The sequence below is a fragment of the Apostichopus japonicus genome, chromosome 23 (genome assembly GCF_037975245.1).
Source record: "Apostichopus japonicus isolate 1M-3 chromosome 23, ASM3797524v1, whole genome shotgun sequence".
Lineage (NCBI taxonomy): Eukaryota > Metazoa > Echinodermata > Holothuroidea > Aspidochirotida > Stichopodidae > Apostichopus > Apostichopus japonicus.
In genome coordinates, this window is record NC_092583.1 from 12,647,860 (window position 1) to 12,664,268 (window position 16,409).

The following is a 16,409-nucleotide window of genomic DNA, read 5'->3' on the forward strand; positions in this document are numbered from 1 at the left end:
TCTTGTAAATTTAGGAAGCACTTACATTTTGTGTCAAATTTTTTTATCGTGCAAATATTCGGTAAACGGTGCGATGTAAATATTTAACAAAACTGGCAGTAAAAATCCCTTTCCTTTGTGAGGAAACAAAGAAAGACATAGTCATAAAATGGAATTGTGGCTAGTTACTACAGAAACCTTTAGCTGAAACAAAAACCTGCTCATAGAAAGGGGAAAAAAACTTTGCGTTGTGTAATTTTTATGGACCCAGTGCTAATCCGAGATTTTGAAACAAAATTCAAATCATGAATGTGTTGTTTCCTTCATACAAAATTAATAATGGAATTCAACAAAACAAATAACAAACATGACTGAAAAAAAAGATATGTATTATAAAAAAAATGGATAAAAGAGCAATCTAGAATAGGACTTGAAAGAGTGACCAGCACTTGATGGTAATCCTTGTTATTAAACTTTTTCTATGGGGGGAGGGCTGGGAGTGGGGGGGGAGGTATGAGGAAGGAGGGGTGATGTGCTAGTCAAAAGTAGCAGTACCTGTGTAAACTGTTTTTATCAGTGATTACATCTTTTTCATTCTACACAACCAAAAGTGGGTAGGGCAGGGATTTTCACATAAAATTCTGCTTTACATGTATTAAATAAATTGACCAATAGGATCACTGAGAATGTGCAAATTTGGAAATTATTCTATGCTCTTTGAAAATAAACTTGAATGATTACTGAAGAAACAGCCAAAAGGAACAAGACATCATACCCATCTTTTCTTATCTGGTGTTCAACACCATTTATTTCAACTGTTAGGAATTCAAGACACTGACTGGTAAAATGTTAACAAAGTCATCCACAAAACAAATTATATATCATTTTTTTACATGGAATACAGCCATGGCAATGTGAATTATAAAATGTTCTATACAATCTAAAATTGGCAGGGAGGTTTGCTTGTACATTACAACATTGAAGGAAAAAAAAAACATATCCCAGCCAAGAACAACTTCAACTTGTTTCTTTAATTTCACTTCGATATGGACGAAACATGAAAGGTTTTTCATTATCACAAATTTATACAGTCTTTTGAGGACCAGTTTTTGGTTGTGAGTTATTCCACAAAATGGCACAAAACATAATAACATAATTTAGTTTTTATTATTTTAAAAATTAAAAATAAACATGGCTGCTATTCAGCCCAATAATCCATCTACCTCTATGTAAAATATATATTGCCACTACTTTTCAGAGTAAATTTGACAAGAAAATGCACATTTCAACTATTACTGTTTTCTCAGAAAACTGCAAAAATAATGAAGTGGTCATCTTTGGAATGAATGTAAACATTGACTTAATTATACTAGGTTTCATGGTCACAAAAAATAACAGGCATTGAACGATACAAAGTTGATATCAAATAAAAACCAACATGGCTCATATGTTTTGGTATGCTTCAAGTCCAAACGATTTTCTCTTTTTGGAAGACAAAAATCTGGTTTAAAAGTTACATTATTGATTTATAAAATGTACAAAGACCTATCAACTTGAATGATTCTCGCAAACTTCAGTCTTATATATGTTCTATACATTCCAAACAGCTGATGAATAAACCTGTCCAGTAATATGACTAACTTTTACAATACACGTTTCTTTTTGGAGTAAATACACAACTGGAAAATGTCAGTTTCTTGTTTTATCAAATTAAACGATCATGGCAGACCTAACTGATAATTAACGGGTATACCCTCTAGTTTTATAAATTTGAGTCTTTCCCTTTCAATTCGCAGACCAATTATTAACAATCACATGCATAGTGGTGTGCATAAAGGGGGGGCGGAGGGGGTAGGGGGGAAGAGTGGATGGAGTGGTCTTCTCCACTCAACTTCCATCATCAGTGGACTTTTTTCTTCTTTTTTTCATTTTTAAAATCCATTCAGGCAAGAATTAGACCAGTCTGAGTGAGTATGCCCCTAACCCCGCCCCCCACCCCATTAAAGTTCATGAACCAACCAAAAATTGGTCGTAATGGGAGGGGGGATTTAGAATTTGGCTACCTACCACTCCCATCTTTGAAATCCTGTTTATATCACTGATCACGAATGTAGCTTTGAAGTAATTGTCCGAGAGCTGCAATTAACATTCAGACATTTTGTTACAACAAGTATAAGCTACATTTTATTTACCATTACAGAGAAAAAAAAGTGTCAAAACTTCTGTTTACTCAGGTGCCTCAAACATTTTATAGTACCTCATGGGAAGCGTTTTGTCATGTTCTCACCATATGCCTGCCTGTATTACTGACATCTCCTTGAAGCTCTCTAACCTAGGTTTTAAATCCACTGTTAATTAATAATTTATAAAAATAAATGTTTTTCTTTCATTAACTACTAAAACAATATAGCTTTTCTTTTCCAAGTAAACAAAAGAAAGAAAAGTAAACAAACAATTCTTCAATCATGTTATAGTACCACACGGGAAGTGTTTGTCAAATTCTCACTGTATGCCTGCCTGTATCTCCTTGAAGCACTCCTTGAAGATATCTCCTTGAAGCACTCTAACCTAGGTTTTGAAACCACTGTTTATTTATATAAAAAATTTAAAAAAAAATTTAAAAATGGTATTGGCACTTCAATATATCACACAATATTTATACAGGACTAATAAAATTTTCTATTATACATTATTTTTATTACTACAATTATAAATTAAGAAAATCAAGACCTTCACAGATTTTTTTTCCTCTTTTTTTTTTGAAAGTATATTAATTTTAGCTTCTATGTGCAAAACTATCGAATATCAACTAAAAAGTGTGGAAGAAAATATAAATAAAACAGAGACAAATTGCTTTTTTCTTTAAGGAAGTCAATATTTTGAAAGCAGGCCTAATGTAATACAAAAGGAAGACACTGTACAAAATTGACTTCCTTAGAACAGCTTCCATTATAGTACTGACTATCTTATTAAAAAATTGAAATTTTAATAATACTTGATGTTTCTTTGAATATCTAAGACCACTTCTATGAAAGCAATGCCCTTTGCTTTCTATTTGATTAGCTTTTTTGTTGCCGTCATTTAACAGAGTTCGTTAGAGAAATAAAAATCTTTGATATTTCCACTAATCCGGAAAAATTTGTTATTTTGAAATTAGCGTATTGCGCACGAGCAGAATAAGTAGTGCTAAATTTATAAATCAGCCTGGAAGGCAGGTTTGTTTTATGTCATGATAAGCACCACATGTCCAAGCACCACATGTCCAAGCACCACATGTCCAAGCACCACATATCCAAGCATCCAGATATCATGATATTGTACACAGACAGTCGGGTGATTTCAATCACAGCTCATTTTCGATTTGGTACCCTTTGGAAGACCACCTTAGATGGGGAAAACTGTGGATTTGTCTGGGACAAAGATCCCACTTTAAGTGACCAGGATTCCACCCCTGCCCCCCCCCCCCCACCTCTGCGCGGGATGCTAAGGTTTCATTTCTTCTATAATGTGACCCCAACTATAGCACTGGCTGCGAAATAAAGAGTGCAACGTGTGTGTTATAAACAGATACCCAGCCTCTTTGAAAGAATCTAAGAGAATAATGAATCCTCAGGAAATTACAAATTCATGTTTGGATAACAGGCAAACAATACCTAAAGAGAATTTTGTTATATTGGACAAACTGCTCGAGAATTGCCTCCAGGCTTATTAAACCGAAAACGGTAATTCCGTTTCTTCTGTCTTTTCATGTGTGAAACATGTTGAGCATATGATCAAAGTAAATCTGAGCATTCCAAAATAAGGTAAAACTTTGAGAGATAGGAACTAATTTTGTCTGATACATTGGTAATAGCATAAAAGGAACTGTTTATCGAATAAAACTGATCTAATAAATACAACAATAAAAATGGAACAGCCTTGAATAATGAAGCACCTTCTGAACACACAAACAAAAAGGACTCCTCCCTTGCAACTTACAAAGGAATTTCTTTGTCATTTACAATTGCCTTTCGGAGTAAACGACTTTTCTTAATTTAGTAATCATTCTGCCTTTGATTAACAGGTTGCAGTGGTTTAAACATGTCGCAACGGAGGGTACTTTTTACAAATTATCTAAAAGTAGCTCACAGTCAATTTCATCAAATAGCTACTACTGTTTTGAGTACTTCCTAAAGATATAGTATTCACTTTTGTATCAAATTTTGCCAACTTCTGAATAATGGTCCATAAAGGTTTGCCCGGACACTGTGTGATCTAAAACTCAATATCATTTTGTGAATATGGACTAATTATGTCTACTTTTGAAACAGACATACACATTCCACCCCCACTCACATGGGCATAGGATCCCAATTTGATTTGGGGGGCTGTAACAATGGCCCGAAAAATGTAACCAATATGGAAGGGCGTAACCCCCTCACTGTTGAGATTCGAATCGGTTATAAGGAAAGCCAACAGTGAAAATTCATAACATAGTCTTCGACAGAGAAGAAAAGCGTGTGAACTGTGTCAAAACCTCCACATCAATACATGTCGGGCAAGCTTACGACGTTAGGCTGACTAGCCGAGGTTGAGTTTTGTACGAAACTTCCGACTCTCATCAAAACAAGATTATTGCAGGTTAGTTTTTTGTTGTTGTTGCAGTGCTCGAAACAAACATCAGCACGTAGCCCACATCGTCACGGAGACATTTTGTTCAGGGGCACGGCAGCGCTCTCCTGTCGTGAATATGAACTGATAGGCGCTGATGAATTGCGCTATGGTAAAACCAAACTCTCCTTTACTGAAGAAGGGAGGAATGTAATGTTCTAAGAAACAGAGGTGGCTATAGACGTTAGCTACTACTTCTGTATCGCAATGAATTAGAAAGAGAATGACAGCTGTGAGACCTTCATCCCCAGACAAAAGATACTGCTTCCCACCTGTGAAATGGCAAAAACAAACACAAAACCAAAAGAAAGTCAATTTTGTAACACAACTGTCATTAAAACAAAACAACAACAATGACAACAACAAAATCAACAAATTATTTCACAATCATATATTTTTTGTCTGTAATCGGTAGAGGAGTTTTGCTCTGTGAAACGGCAGCAATTTATCGGAGGCGGAATGTTCTGAAGTATAGATCGTGACGTGTAAGACCACCGAAATTTGATTGATTCTCCGCAGTTCGCCATTCTGGTGAAGAGTGGTCTGTACGGCAAGATTGTGTACCACTGTTATGTTTATGAGACACTTGTGTATTTTAGCATATTAGACACACTTGCAAATGATGTTTGAACTATTTTGGGAGGTGGGGAAGGGAAGGGGGAGGTAGGGGGGTGCTAGGGGGAGGAAGGGGACAATCAAACTATGCTGATATAAGCAAATGAAATGAAAATGTCCTCTTTTTTATTTAGCAAATTTGTATGTAGTTTGAATATACTCATTATGAATGATTTGTGCTAGTTTCTGGGCAATATCCACAACTTAAACTCATGCATCCTAGGGAGTAACATCTTTACGATATGATCTGCTGGCAGTATCTAGCAATGGGAGAGAAGTGGGGGTGGGGAGGAGAGAAGTGGGGAGGGGGTAGGGAGAACAGACATTATTATCATATAGCAATGTGTCTCATTTCCATCTTTATAGCAACTACGCTGGCATAATTTTAAGTTTTTTTTCCGATTTTCCAAAATTTTATGCAAAAAATGAATACTTTCTATGTATACTCACAATGAATATCTTGGGCTTGTTTCTGGGCAATCGTCACAATCTGATTAATGCACTTGTTCAGCCACACCAACTTATTCATGGGCACTGGTGTCTTCTGCACCTCCAAAAAGCTACTGATCGCCGTCGCATAGAGTTTTCTGAATTGTTCTACGTTAATCTTCAGCAACTTCTTTGGCTCGGCTGTTCGCTCCGTGCCGCCGGACAACTTATCCCGGCTTTCCGTTAAAGTATCTACGGCGTCCTGTCCCACCTCCAGCCCCTCAAAATGCTCCCGTAGGAACATGGACGACCCATGGAGCCTCTTCAGGGTTGGTACCATGACCCTCGGTACGCCCGTGTAAGAGTCTCCCGAGATGCCTGAGTCGACGGATTCTAAGATCTCGTTCTCGTTGACGTCTCCCCCGGGGTTCTTGGAATGGTTTCTAGCGAGAGTCGAGGGTGAACATAACTGGTCCTGGTAATAGAAGGAATTGGCAGTGAAGCTATTAGACCTCACGGGAGGCAGAATAAGAAGGCCGTCTATGAAGGTCGTCTTCCGTCGCACCTTACGGTGCTCCGAAGGAGCAGTCTTTCTTCTCCTCATGAGAACCTCGCCTTCCCTGACAGGCGAGCTCAATTCCATTTTCTCTTCGTTCTTATGCGGTATGTCAATACCTTTGTCTTGCGTCGGAATCTCTTCCTTCTCCCCCGTGTACAATCCTAATATGTTCAACACAAACGGTTCCTTGTCCAGCTCCAAATCTTCCACCGTTATCTTAGGGAGTACATCCGATAAGAGACAAGTTTTTTCACGATAGGCATTCTAAGAATTTAAAAAAAAAAAAAAAATTGTTCATGAGAAAAATGAAACCAGAGGAAGATCAAAAAATGGTGAGAAGCAAAGAAACTGATGGATGACCTCAGAATTATTATTTTTTGCATTTCATGAGATGCAAATCTGCCCATTTTAGATTTAAATGAATTTGTTCATATTGCCCACTCCCCCCCCAAAAAAAGACAAATGTTCCAAAACAAGTCATTTTAATTTTGCAGAACCTGTCAGACCATCTGCTGAAATAAGAGGGGGCTCATCAATTGAAGTGACTGAACTTCCAAGTCTAGCACGAGTCAAAGTACGAGTACAGAGTGAGTACAAGAAGGCAAGTGCAAGAACAGTGTTAACTATACAAGAGTTCGAGTATGACTACAGACTGACTACAATTTCAATTGGTAAACAAGTTTCAAACCTTTTTTATTCTACCTCCCAAAACATAATTTACAGGGACACCAGCATTATTTTAAGAACAAAAAACCTGCACCATATATGCTCACCTGGTAGAGTTTCAAAATATACGGTGCAAACAAATCTGGGAAAATGCACCTCTCATAGCACAACCAGACCTGGTCGGTCCACATACCCCTGGGTAGATATTTCTCCGTCAGTAGGTACAACATCTACGGAGCAAAAAGGACGATATCAATCAGAATTTGTGGATGTGGGGAATTGTTTTCTCCAGATGTCATGTCTTGAGTGGTAGATATAAAATACGGGGGCTTGCCTTCAGTCTTCATTTTTGGTCGCTATAATCATCGAGATCTTTCGAGAGAGATTTCAAATAAATTTGTTAAATTGTACATACCTTTTTTTTTTTTAATTTTGTAAATTTCACGGAAAGTCTAGGCCAGGACATGTGAAATATAATATTAACGACCCACAATTTATGTGACGACCACACCGCAACCAATCGAGTCACCTGGTCGACATTTGCTAAAAGCCATCATGTTCGTTCTGACTGTGGTAGCTTTTACATCGAGGTACAAAATAGTCGATGAAATGAAATAATACGTAAGTATATAGAGCTATAGACTAGGCTGCATAGGGTAAAGTGTCTTCAAGACTTATTTGATCTATTTTGACACCCTGTAGGCACTGGTGGTCGAAAGAAGGAGGTTGAGGAGGGGGGGGGGGCTGCAGCATCCCGCAGCCAGGCTGCACAGGGTTTATTTTTTGTTGTGTGGTTTTGCTGTGCAATTTTACCATGCCATACACACTACAGTTTATTACACTGCTGGGTCTGTCAAGATTACCTCTTTTCTTTCCTGACATTTATTCAGCCTGGCTGCAGGCGATCTTGCATGATCTTGCAGCCTGGCTGCAGGCGATGGCTGCAGGCGATCTTGCAGCTGCTGCAGCTTTTCTTTTCGAAACTTAGCGACATTTTTTTTTTTGGCAGTTCCTGAACATGCATTGTATGACATATCCACACTAGTCTTTTAATGATAATATCTGACTTTCCTTTCAAAGAAAATCATTGTAAAAAAGCAAAGTTTACTCGTAGAACGAAAACAAATTATTATTTTTACGATAGAACCAAATGAAAAACCGTCTCATTATTTACTTTATTTTACCTGGTCAAAATGTAGAGCAATCTTTTTCTTCAGTTGGATGGTAATACTCTGATAGTGTTCACCGGGTCTTCTCTCCTGGAATGCCTGGCGCAAAATTCCGACCCTCTCCTGGTGGTTGTCTTCCTGTCGATTGAGATTACATTGAAACTTATAGGCAGCTAATCCGGGATTCCTGTCTGGCCCGAAGATCTACCAGGAAGGGACCTACATGTGGCCCCATATACTGGTGGACCCTGGAGTTACCATATGCAACGTATTTACCCACTTTGAGCTTCGAACTTAAATACATTATTATGTTTTATTCATACAGATAGTATGAACATTTATGGTTTAACGTTACAGGGGATAGTAAGCTGAAACAAGAGGGGGCAATATAATAGAGGGTGCAATATAATGTAACGGGCAAATAATATTCATTATTTAATTATAAGTTAATTCCTTTATTTTGTTGTTAAGTAGTTCGGTAATAAAATTAACGCAATATTATAATTATATAAAAATATCTTAAAGACGTCCAATAATTGTTCACTAACTTTGACAGCGTGTTATTGTAATTTGTTGATTGTGGTATTGTAATCACCCCAGTTTTTATAAGGAAATCTCTGAACCCACATGTCCCTGCATACAGCAGTGTCCCTTTTGGATTTAGAAAGTGACTTACTCTACTTGATTGATTGACTGTGGGGGGCATAAGAAAGCTTTAAAATGGCATCTTGTGTATCAAAGTCCCTGTCTTTTGTTTAAACTATATCCCTTAATGGGAGAACTGAATGACATTCGTCTTACTAAGTTTTGTTTTCTTCTTTTAGTGGTGTAGTTTACCTGACAGAGCCACCATTTAAAGGTCTGCTGTACAGACCCCAACTATAGCATGCTATCATGGAAAAGTCTCTTGAGATTACGTAATCGACCTGCCTTGGTCATAAGGTGACATCTTTTTTACCGATTGGTCTGAAACACCTGCTACATATTTTTTCTTGCATGATGGTCTTTGTGTAAATGCTGTACTATTAACTACACTGTAGACATGAACATATTTCCAAACAGTGTTTACACAAAGAGCCTAATGGTGCTAAGAAGCCATGCAGGCTAATATTAGAGCCCGAGGTGGATTTACGACCGTTGGCGGGTCGATTATGTAATCGCAAGTCTTTTCCTAGCTATAAGCGAGCTATAATCGGAGCCAATATTAAAAGCAGATCTTTAAGAATACAGCTTTAGAAGCGACATCACGACAGATGAACAACTTTTCTCCAGGGTCGTGACTGCTTCATGACCGGGAAGTACAACATTGCCCCATCCTCTCTAAATTTTACCGAGATTATTAAAAAAGGATATCATAAAATAAACAGTTGACCAGTGATTGTATATCAATGAATTATATTTCATAAAAGCAAAAGCCTCGACCCCCTTCAAATTTGGTTTTCTCACCCATTCTTGTTCTGGAGCACTCTGTCTCTGCTTGGTCTGTTTGACCTTTGACCTCGGCCTCTGCGCACTTGCCGATTTTTTTCGGCCCTCGCACAGATTCGAGACTTCCTCTCGAAAGTCTTGTTGAAGTTTCTGGAGTTCTGGTTCTTCTCTGACGGCCTGTAGTGTTTTCCAAAAAAAAAAAGAGAAAGAAAAAAAAGAAAATAAGGGGTTTAAAATAAGTAAGAATAAATGCAGAAACTGTCAGAAAATGGGAAATTTAACGTTTCAAATGGTGAAATTTTGGGGGCGCTAACATGAATTTCTTAAAATCACATTGGTTAGGCAAGTCATAAGAGGAGGTTAACCCTTCCTTGCTCCTGAAATAACTTCACACTTTTGTCAAAATTTTAAGCCAAGCAATACCCAAAAAATATTAATAACAAATAGAAGTAAACCATTGCTGTTGCTTTAGTTTTGCTTTCAACAAGGTCTAGTGAAAAAATTGATCATGCATTTTGAATAATGTATAAGGTACAAATTGTTTGATTAAAAAACATATTTCAGGTAGCTGCCCCGTTTGGTTGAAATCTATCTGATGATCAGTTTGTTTGTTCGTCTGTTTGTCTGTCCATCTGTGTGTTTTTCTTTTATAAAGTCACACCAACTAACACTGTTGTGCAGATCATTCAAATTTGTTGTTATAAAGAAGTCTGCAGTTTCAAACAAAACTCAAAGGTTTTATTACTCTTTGGAGTTTTCATTTTACTGTAATATCATAACGAGCCCGCTCCTCCGACATGTAATATTATATCGGGACTCGCGATAGAAAGGTACTGGGGTTATCTTGATGCCGTATTTTATGCTTCTTCAGGAGACGTCTCGAACGGAAGATAGAAGAAAACAATGAGTTCTCAGAAAAACAAGTTGACGAGATAGGATTTGATTAGTGATTCGGTATAATTTTTTCTCTGTCGATTCTCTTACAAAAAAAACTGAATTACAATGATTTGACTCCGTCAATTACGTACTCAAAGAAGTGATGAAATGGTGACGAAGTCACAAACTTGTGGGACCCATGCCGCCTTTTATACATTACATTAATAAAATCCCACTGCGCATAGTCAGAAGGCAGCCAATAACCTGCTCATCCTACATTAGCTAACGATATAAAATCAGTCTAGAAAGCACTGATCTGCCCTGATTGGTTGGGAGTTTGGAAGTCCACCCCTTCTTTATGGAAACTTCCATACCACGTGAGAAGAACCTTCTCGAATGTTCTACAGACACATCGAATCTATTTTGGGAAAAGGCCCTGTAACATGATTCAATAAGATAGTTAAAACTTCTCGTAGGAAAACTGAATCCTTGACCTAGATAAATATGTAAAGGGGCCTGTACGGTGTCTCAATGGAGTTTTTCGGGAACATCAAAGAGGCAGTATTACTATTTCATATTACCATGTCAAATTTAATCTAGGTATATGCAAGGGATGAAATTCCTACTGGATCTTCATATGTACTAATTGTAGGTTTTAATTTGAGGACATTTTTCAGTACTTTTACAAATAATATTGTCATGATTTTATTACAAATCTTTCTGACACTTGTGGATGAATAAGCAAGTTTTGTTTTTGTTTTTGAAAATGCTTGAAAATTGCCGTCTCCAACTTATATCATTTGTCTTCTGGAATTCTTTCCAATTCGGAAACTCGATCGGATTTTTGTTTAACAAGAAAGCGGGATATTTTCTCGGTAAACTAATCTCATGCATTGATAGCTACATGTTCAAAATAATTTTACTGAATGATTAAATCTAACTTCCAACCCACCCAATAAAAAAATCAGTTACGAAATATCAATATTAGAATTATGAACTCAAGAGGCATTTATACTGGTCAGTTATCAGTTCCATACTACAAACTTGATTGACCTGCAACATATCACATGGAAGCTATGAAACTCATCCATATTGGGTAATATACAGAAATGAAAGTGGCCATTGTTAAGGATTTAAATTTTCATCGATGATGGTGATGATGATGAGCCCATAAAAACGACCATTTCGATTGGCTTTCAAACAAGCGATATATGTTGGTAAAGTGGGTTTCAACGATTTGAATGATTATGTAGTACTTGAGGTTGAATGTTTCAGGACGGTTCGGATCACTCGTACTGTATGTGCTGCACTTATCTAATCATGGTGTATTTTTATTGTCGATAAGCAGGTTCTCCAAATGTTTGACTGAAAATTTAAACCTTTTGTCTCAAAACAGGAAATATGCAGATTATATTTCAGACCACTCAGAAAATCAGTCAACATGACCGTTGTGACCTGTTTCAGGAACTATTTAAAGAGATGTACAGAGATATGAACAATTTAAAGAACAATTTTAAGAACTATTTAACAAAATATTTTAAGAACTATTTAACAAAATATTTTAAGAACTGTTTAAAGAACTATTTAACGAACTATTATATTGGAACTATTTAAAGAGATGTACAGAGATGAGAAATAAATTTAATTTATTTAGCGGAGAGTGAATCAGTCCCGAGCATGTGGAATATACGTATTCAGGTTGACCCAGAAGCTGTTTGAATGGGGTTTTTTTTCTTCCTATGGCAGTGACAGGATCTTGAGGTCATGGTGATACCCACAGTTACAACTGCAGTGGAATGATCATTCGATCGGTACTTCACTTTTTTTCTTAATCATTTGTAGTAGCAGTGAAGGAGAGATCATATTGATCAAACAAATGCATGTAAAGCTTACATGCTCCGGGGAGAGATGGAAGCAGGATTTTGAATGGTGGGTGGGAAAGGGTCTCATTTTTAAGGTCACCGTACTATATCAAAATATCGAGGTAAAATTAGAATGACAATTTTACTAAACCAGAGCGGGTATTATCATTTCCGTAATATGAACAGGCCTCCTCTGGTAACAGGCCTGAGAGAAGGCATATAGATTCTCTATCATGCTACTATACTTAAAGGGTGTGAAGACTCGCGCACAAAGAAACATCTCATGCCGGAAATCTGACCTAGTTTTGAATGAGGTGTAACAGAAGTGTTAGACACCACCATCGATCCCAGAAAATACACACACAGCTTGCTACCGTCGGTAATTAGACACTCGTGTTCAGTCAATACATACAGCTGCAGCCAATACCCACAACACAGTGTACATAGCAGCGTGGACATCTCAGGTCTAGATAAAAGATAACAAGGTATCACGTTTCATTACTGTCTGTATTTTGTAGCGACAAAAAGAAAACGTCATTTGCAAGCAACAGAAAGTTAACTTTTTCTGAGCGCGGCACGCGGTTTGGGGCGAGTTTTCAATGTCTTTAAGTTTCATCAAGGGATATAAAACAACAACGACAATAATGATTAAAATGATGTTAATGTACTCACCACTGTCACTAACTGCTGGATAGTTTGCCATTCTTTAGGAAGAGATGCTTCGTGGAAAACTGAGTGAGATAAAAAGAAAGAGAAAAGTAAAAGTTGTCTCAAGAATAACAAACCTGAAAGACAGATCTGTCAACAACAAAAAAGAAGGAAAAACAAGAAGACCTCATCGATGAAAATGTTTTTATAGTACAGTTACTCTTGAAGGCAAGTTTTATTTGGAACCTGCCAATAAACTAAAAAAGTCCTATTATTCAATGACGCTCTCTACTTATGGTTTGATGAGATGCGGCATATAACCGAGGCAATAAATTGCCAGAACAGACTGTTGCCGATAGTTTTACGTAACCTCCTCAAGAATATGAACTGATCAACATGTAAATCTCATCTTAAAATGTGTTTCCATGGATACCGGCTGGTTCTCACCATCTGAGGAGAGGCTGATACCTCGGATGTCTCGCTCCAAGCCGGCAGTCTCCTCGAATTTCTCTAGCTCGAGCCGGGTCCGATGCAGGGCCTCTCTGACACTGATTGCACATATCTGAAATGACAAAACCACAGCACCGATAGCTTTTGGTAATTCCTTCAAGCTCTTGAAATTATTACAATGTTACATTATTCATCTGTGGGCATGTGAGCTGTCCACATCTTTTGATGGGGTAAGGGTCACTCTTCTGACTTTTCAACAAAATGTTCACAAAAGTATGGACTCATCACATTTACACTGTAACCCAGATTAATATTGGACACTTATTTACGAAAGATATCTGAGTCCTGATTCCATGCTAGTATTAGCGAATTATAAATCGAGGACCAAAGTTCTCAGGAGATAGACTGTTTTCCGTCGCTGCTCCGGTTGTTCGGAACAGCCTACCTTCAGATCTCCGCAATTTGAACAATCTTAATATTTTTAGGAACAATTTGAAGACTTTATTTTTTTTAAATGCTTAGAGTGATTTATTCTTTATGTTTTTTAATATCTTTACATCTCTTCATGCTATTGTGCATTTTTATTATATTTTTAAGCTTTAACATTTTATGCTGTACAGCGCTTTGAGATTTCATGGAAAGCACTTTATTAGAAGTTTATAATATTATTATTATGATGTAATCTGTTGACACTGGCTTTTGTTCTTCGACATGAAGTGGTTGGCAATGTCCTTGGTAAAGACACATGTCTTGTGATAAACCACCAAAGCACATGAGTGCAGTATCACATTTACACCGTGTCTAGTTTAAATATTGAACTCTTTTCACAAGGGGGGGGATCTTTCTTGATTCCTTTGCTTATACTGGAACATTGTGATTTACGTGTACACTCCATGTTGACATCGAGTGGTTGACAAGGTCCTGCGTACAGACACATGACTTGCAAACATTCCCACCAAAAGTATGAGTATACATTTACACTGTACTCCAGGTTCATATTGAAACTCTAATCACAACAGGTCACCATTCTCGATTCCATGCTAATCTCAGAGTGTTATGTTTTACATATAATGACCACCGACTTGTATAATTTCGTTTAACACGGTATCCGGCTTCTGAATTACGCCAACAGCAGCTTTCCATCGGTTATCCATTGCTCACGTCACGATAGCATAGATCTGTCATTAACTCTCAAATCAGGCCCCTTAATAGATTATTCAACTTTGAAGGTTAAAATTAACAGTTAAATGTACCCATTCTTTCTTGTTTGGTGATAATAAAATCAGATGAGTCAAGTTTCTACAAAAAGGAAGCATGGCATAAGTTTATACCTGAGCAAAACAAGGATTGGTTTTTTGTTTAAAAAAAAATAAAAGAAACCTTACAAGAAGTTTATACAAAAACGTTTGCATAGAGTTTCACTAAGAATATCTGTTCCAAGAATCTTATTTTCCATCCTTTCCATATTTCCATTTCTTACCCCTTCTGTACATTAGTTAATTGCCTTTGTTTTTTGGGCAGTCACTGTGGCTTTTTTTTCGTTTGCTTTCTTCACTTTTATTGATGTAATGTGGCTCTTATTGCATCTCCACAGAGGATGGAATAAACTGTCAACTGATAAAACTGATAAAATAACCTGAAACTGATATAAACTAATACCACTAAAAAATAAGAGAGACTAGAAAATGTGACAACTCATTAAGAATACAATGTTGGGGGGCTGGAGGTTGATTCAAGTGATAAACCTAAACTTTCCTCTGCATTAGGTAACACATAGTTGAGTATATAGCTAGAAAAATATCTGCTTAGTTACCAGAAAAGATTCAAATGTCTTACCTTCTTGTGATTTAGTTCAATTAATTTCTCATCGATAGTTGTTTGAAACTCCTCAATCGTTTTCATGTAGCCCTCAACTTCTGTGACAAGCTAAAGAATACACAAAACTAAAATGTAAATATATAAATATATAAATGACAGACACTTATTTGTGATTATGTGTTTCTAGTTGTTACGGGTAATGTGTCAGGAAGAATGGTAGGCTACTTGGCCTAAGCAGCTGGTGTTGGCCTAGAAGCAGGTGACAGATGTGTATTGTTATATGTGTCTCCAGTTGTTGAAGGTGATGTGTCAGGAAGCATGGTAGGCTTCTTGGCCTAAGCAGCTGGTGTTGGCCTAAGCAGGTGACTGATGCTTCAATGTTATATGTATGTCCAGTTGTTGAAGGTGATGTGTCAGGAAGCATGGTAGGCTTCTTGGCCTAAGCAGCTGGTGTTGGCCTAAGCAGGTGACAGATGTTTATTGTTATATGTGTCTCCAGTTGTTAGGGTGATGTGTCAGGAAGCATGGTCAACTTCTTGGCCTAAGGTGGCATACTCCTATTAGAATCTATATCCATCCGCTCTCTTTTTGACCTGTTATCAATTAGGATCTGTTTTTTGGTGGCTTGCATGTTGAATTGAATTGAATATCATCCAATGGTGTTCTGTCGTTTTAAGTTTCAGGCACATGTTTTGGTTGAGTTATTACAGTATTAGAATTAATGAAACAACAAATTAAGATCAACAATTATGCCTGAACTGCAGGGGTAATTAATTAATCAATGTAATTAATGCCGATTTGACAGGTATCTTGAAAACTGGTATGACTATATAAACATTGATTTCACTCATGTTGTTCTCATTTCTTGAACAATGCACATATCAAAGACTAAACGTCTTCCTAAAAGTTATATCTTAAGCTTAAAAAGAAGCACTTTATGTTAAACACCGAAAGTAACGAAACATACCGTCGTACAATGTTGCTTGACCAACCCCTTTTTTAGAAGCAGCTCGATTTCTTCTCGTAAGATAAGAGCCCTGTCTAGATACTTGATAGCTTCGCATCTTTTTTCTCTGGCTCTGTGTGAAATAGAAATAAATGTGGAAACTTAAAATGGAAAAAAATTGATTTCTCTGTGTAAACAAAAAAAATCATCATAATTACACTGAATTTCTTGCTAAGGGATGGAAAAGAAATTAACCGAACAGGAACCTACATTATGAAAATAAAGCGAGATCAGTATTTGTAAAACTCTTTGCA

The 16,409-nt window shown here is 37.0% G+C and overlaps 1 protein-coding gene across 3 annotated transcripts in view; it reads right to left on the minus strand.

The window, feature by feature from the left end:
* Nucleotides 1-759: 759 nt before the first annotated feature.
* The window catches only part of LOC139964990 (uncharacterized), a 52,625-nt gene continuing 36,975 nt past the window's right edge, over nt 760-16,409 (minus strand). For all 3 annotated transcript variants that reach the window (XM_071967122.1, XM_071967125.1, XM_071967123.1), the window contains 9 exons: nt 16,117-16,228; nt 15,168-15,257; nt 13,329-13,443; nt 12,906-12,964; nt 9,514-9,672; nt 8,083-8,205; nt 7,006-7,128; nt 5,695-6,496; nt 760-4,901 (listed from right to left, as the gene is read on the minus strand). In XM_071967122.1, the coding sequence (XP_071823223.1) occupies nt 4,639-4,901; nt 5,695-6,496; nt 7,006-7,128; nt 8,083-8,205; nt 9,514-9,672; nt 12,906-12,964; nt 13,329-13,443; nt 15,168-15,257; nt 16,117-16,228 (1,846 nt within the window). In that variant the 3' untranslated portion in view covers nt 760-4,638. The remainder of the gene's footprint in view (nt 4,902-5,694; nt 6,497-7,005; nt 7,129-8,082; nt 8,206-9,513; nt 9,673-12,905; nt 12,965-13,328; nt 13,444-15,167; nt 15,258-16,116; nt 16,229-16,409) is intronic.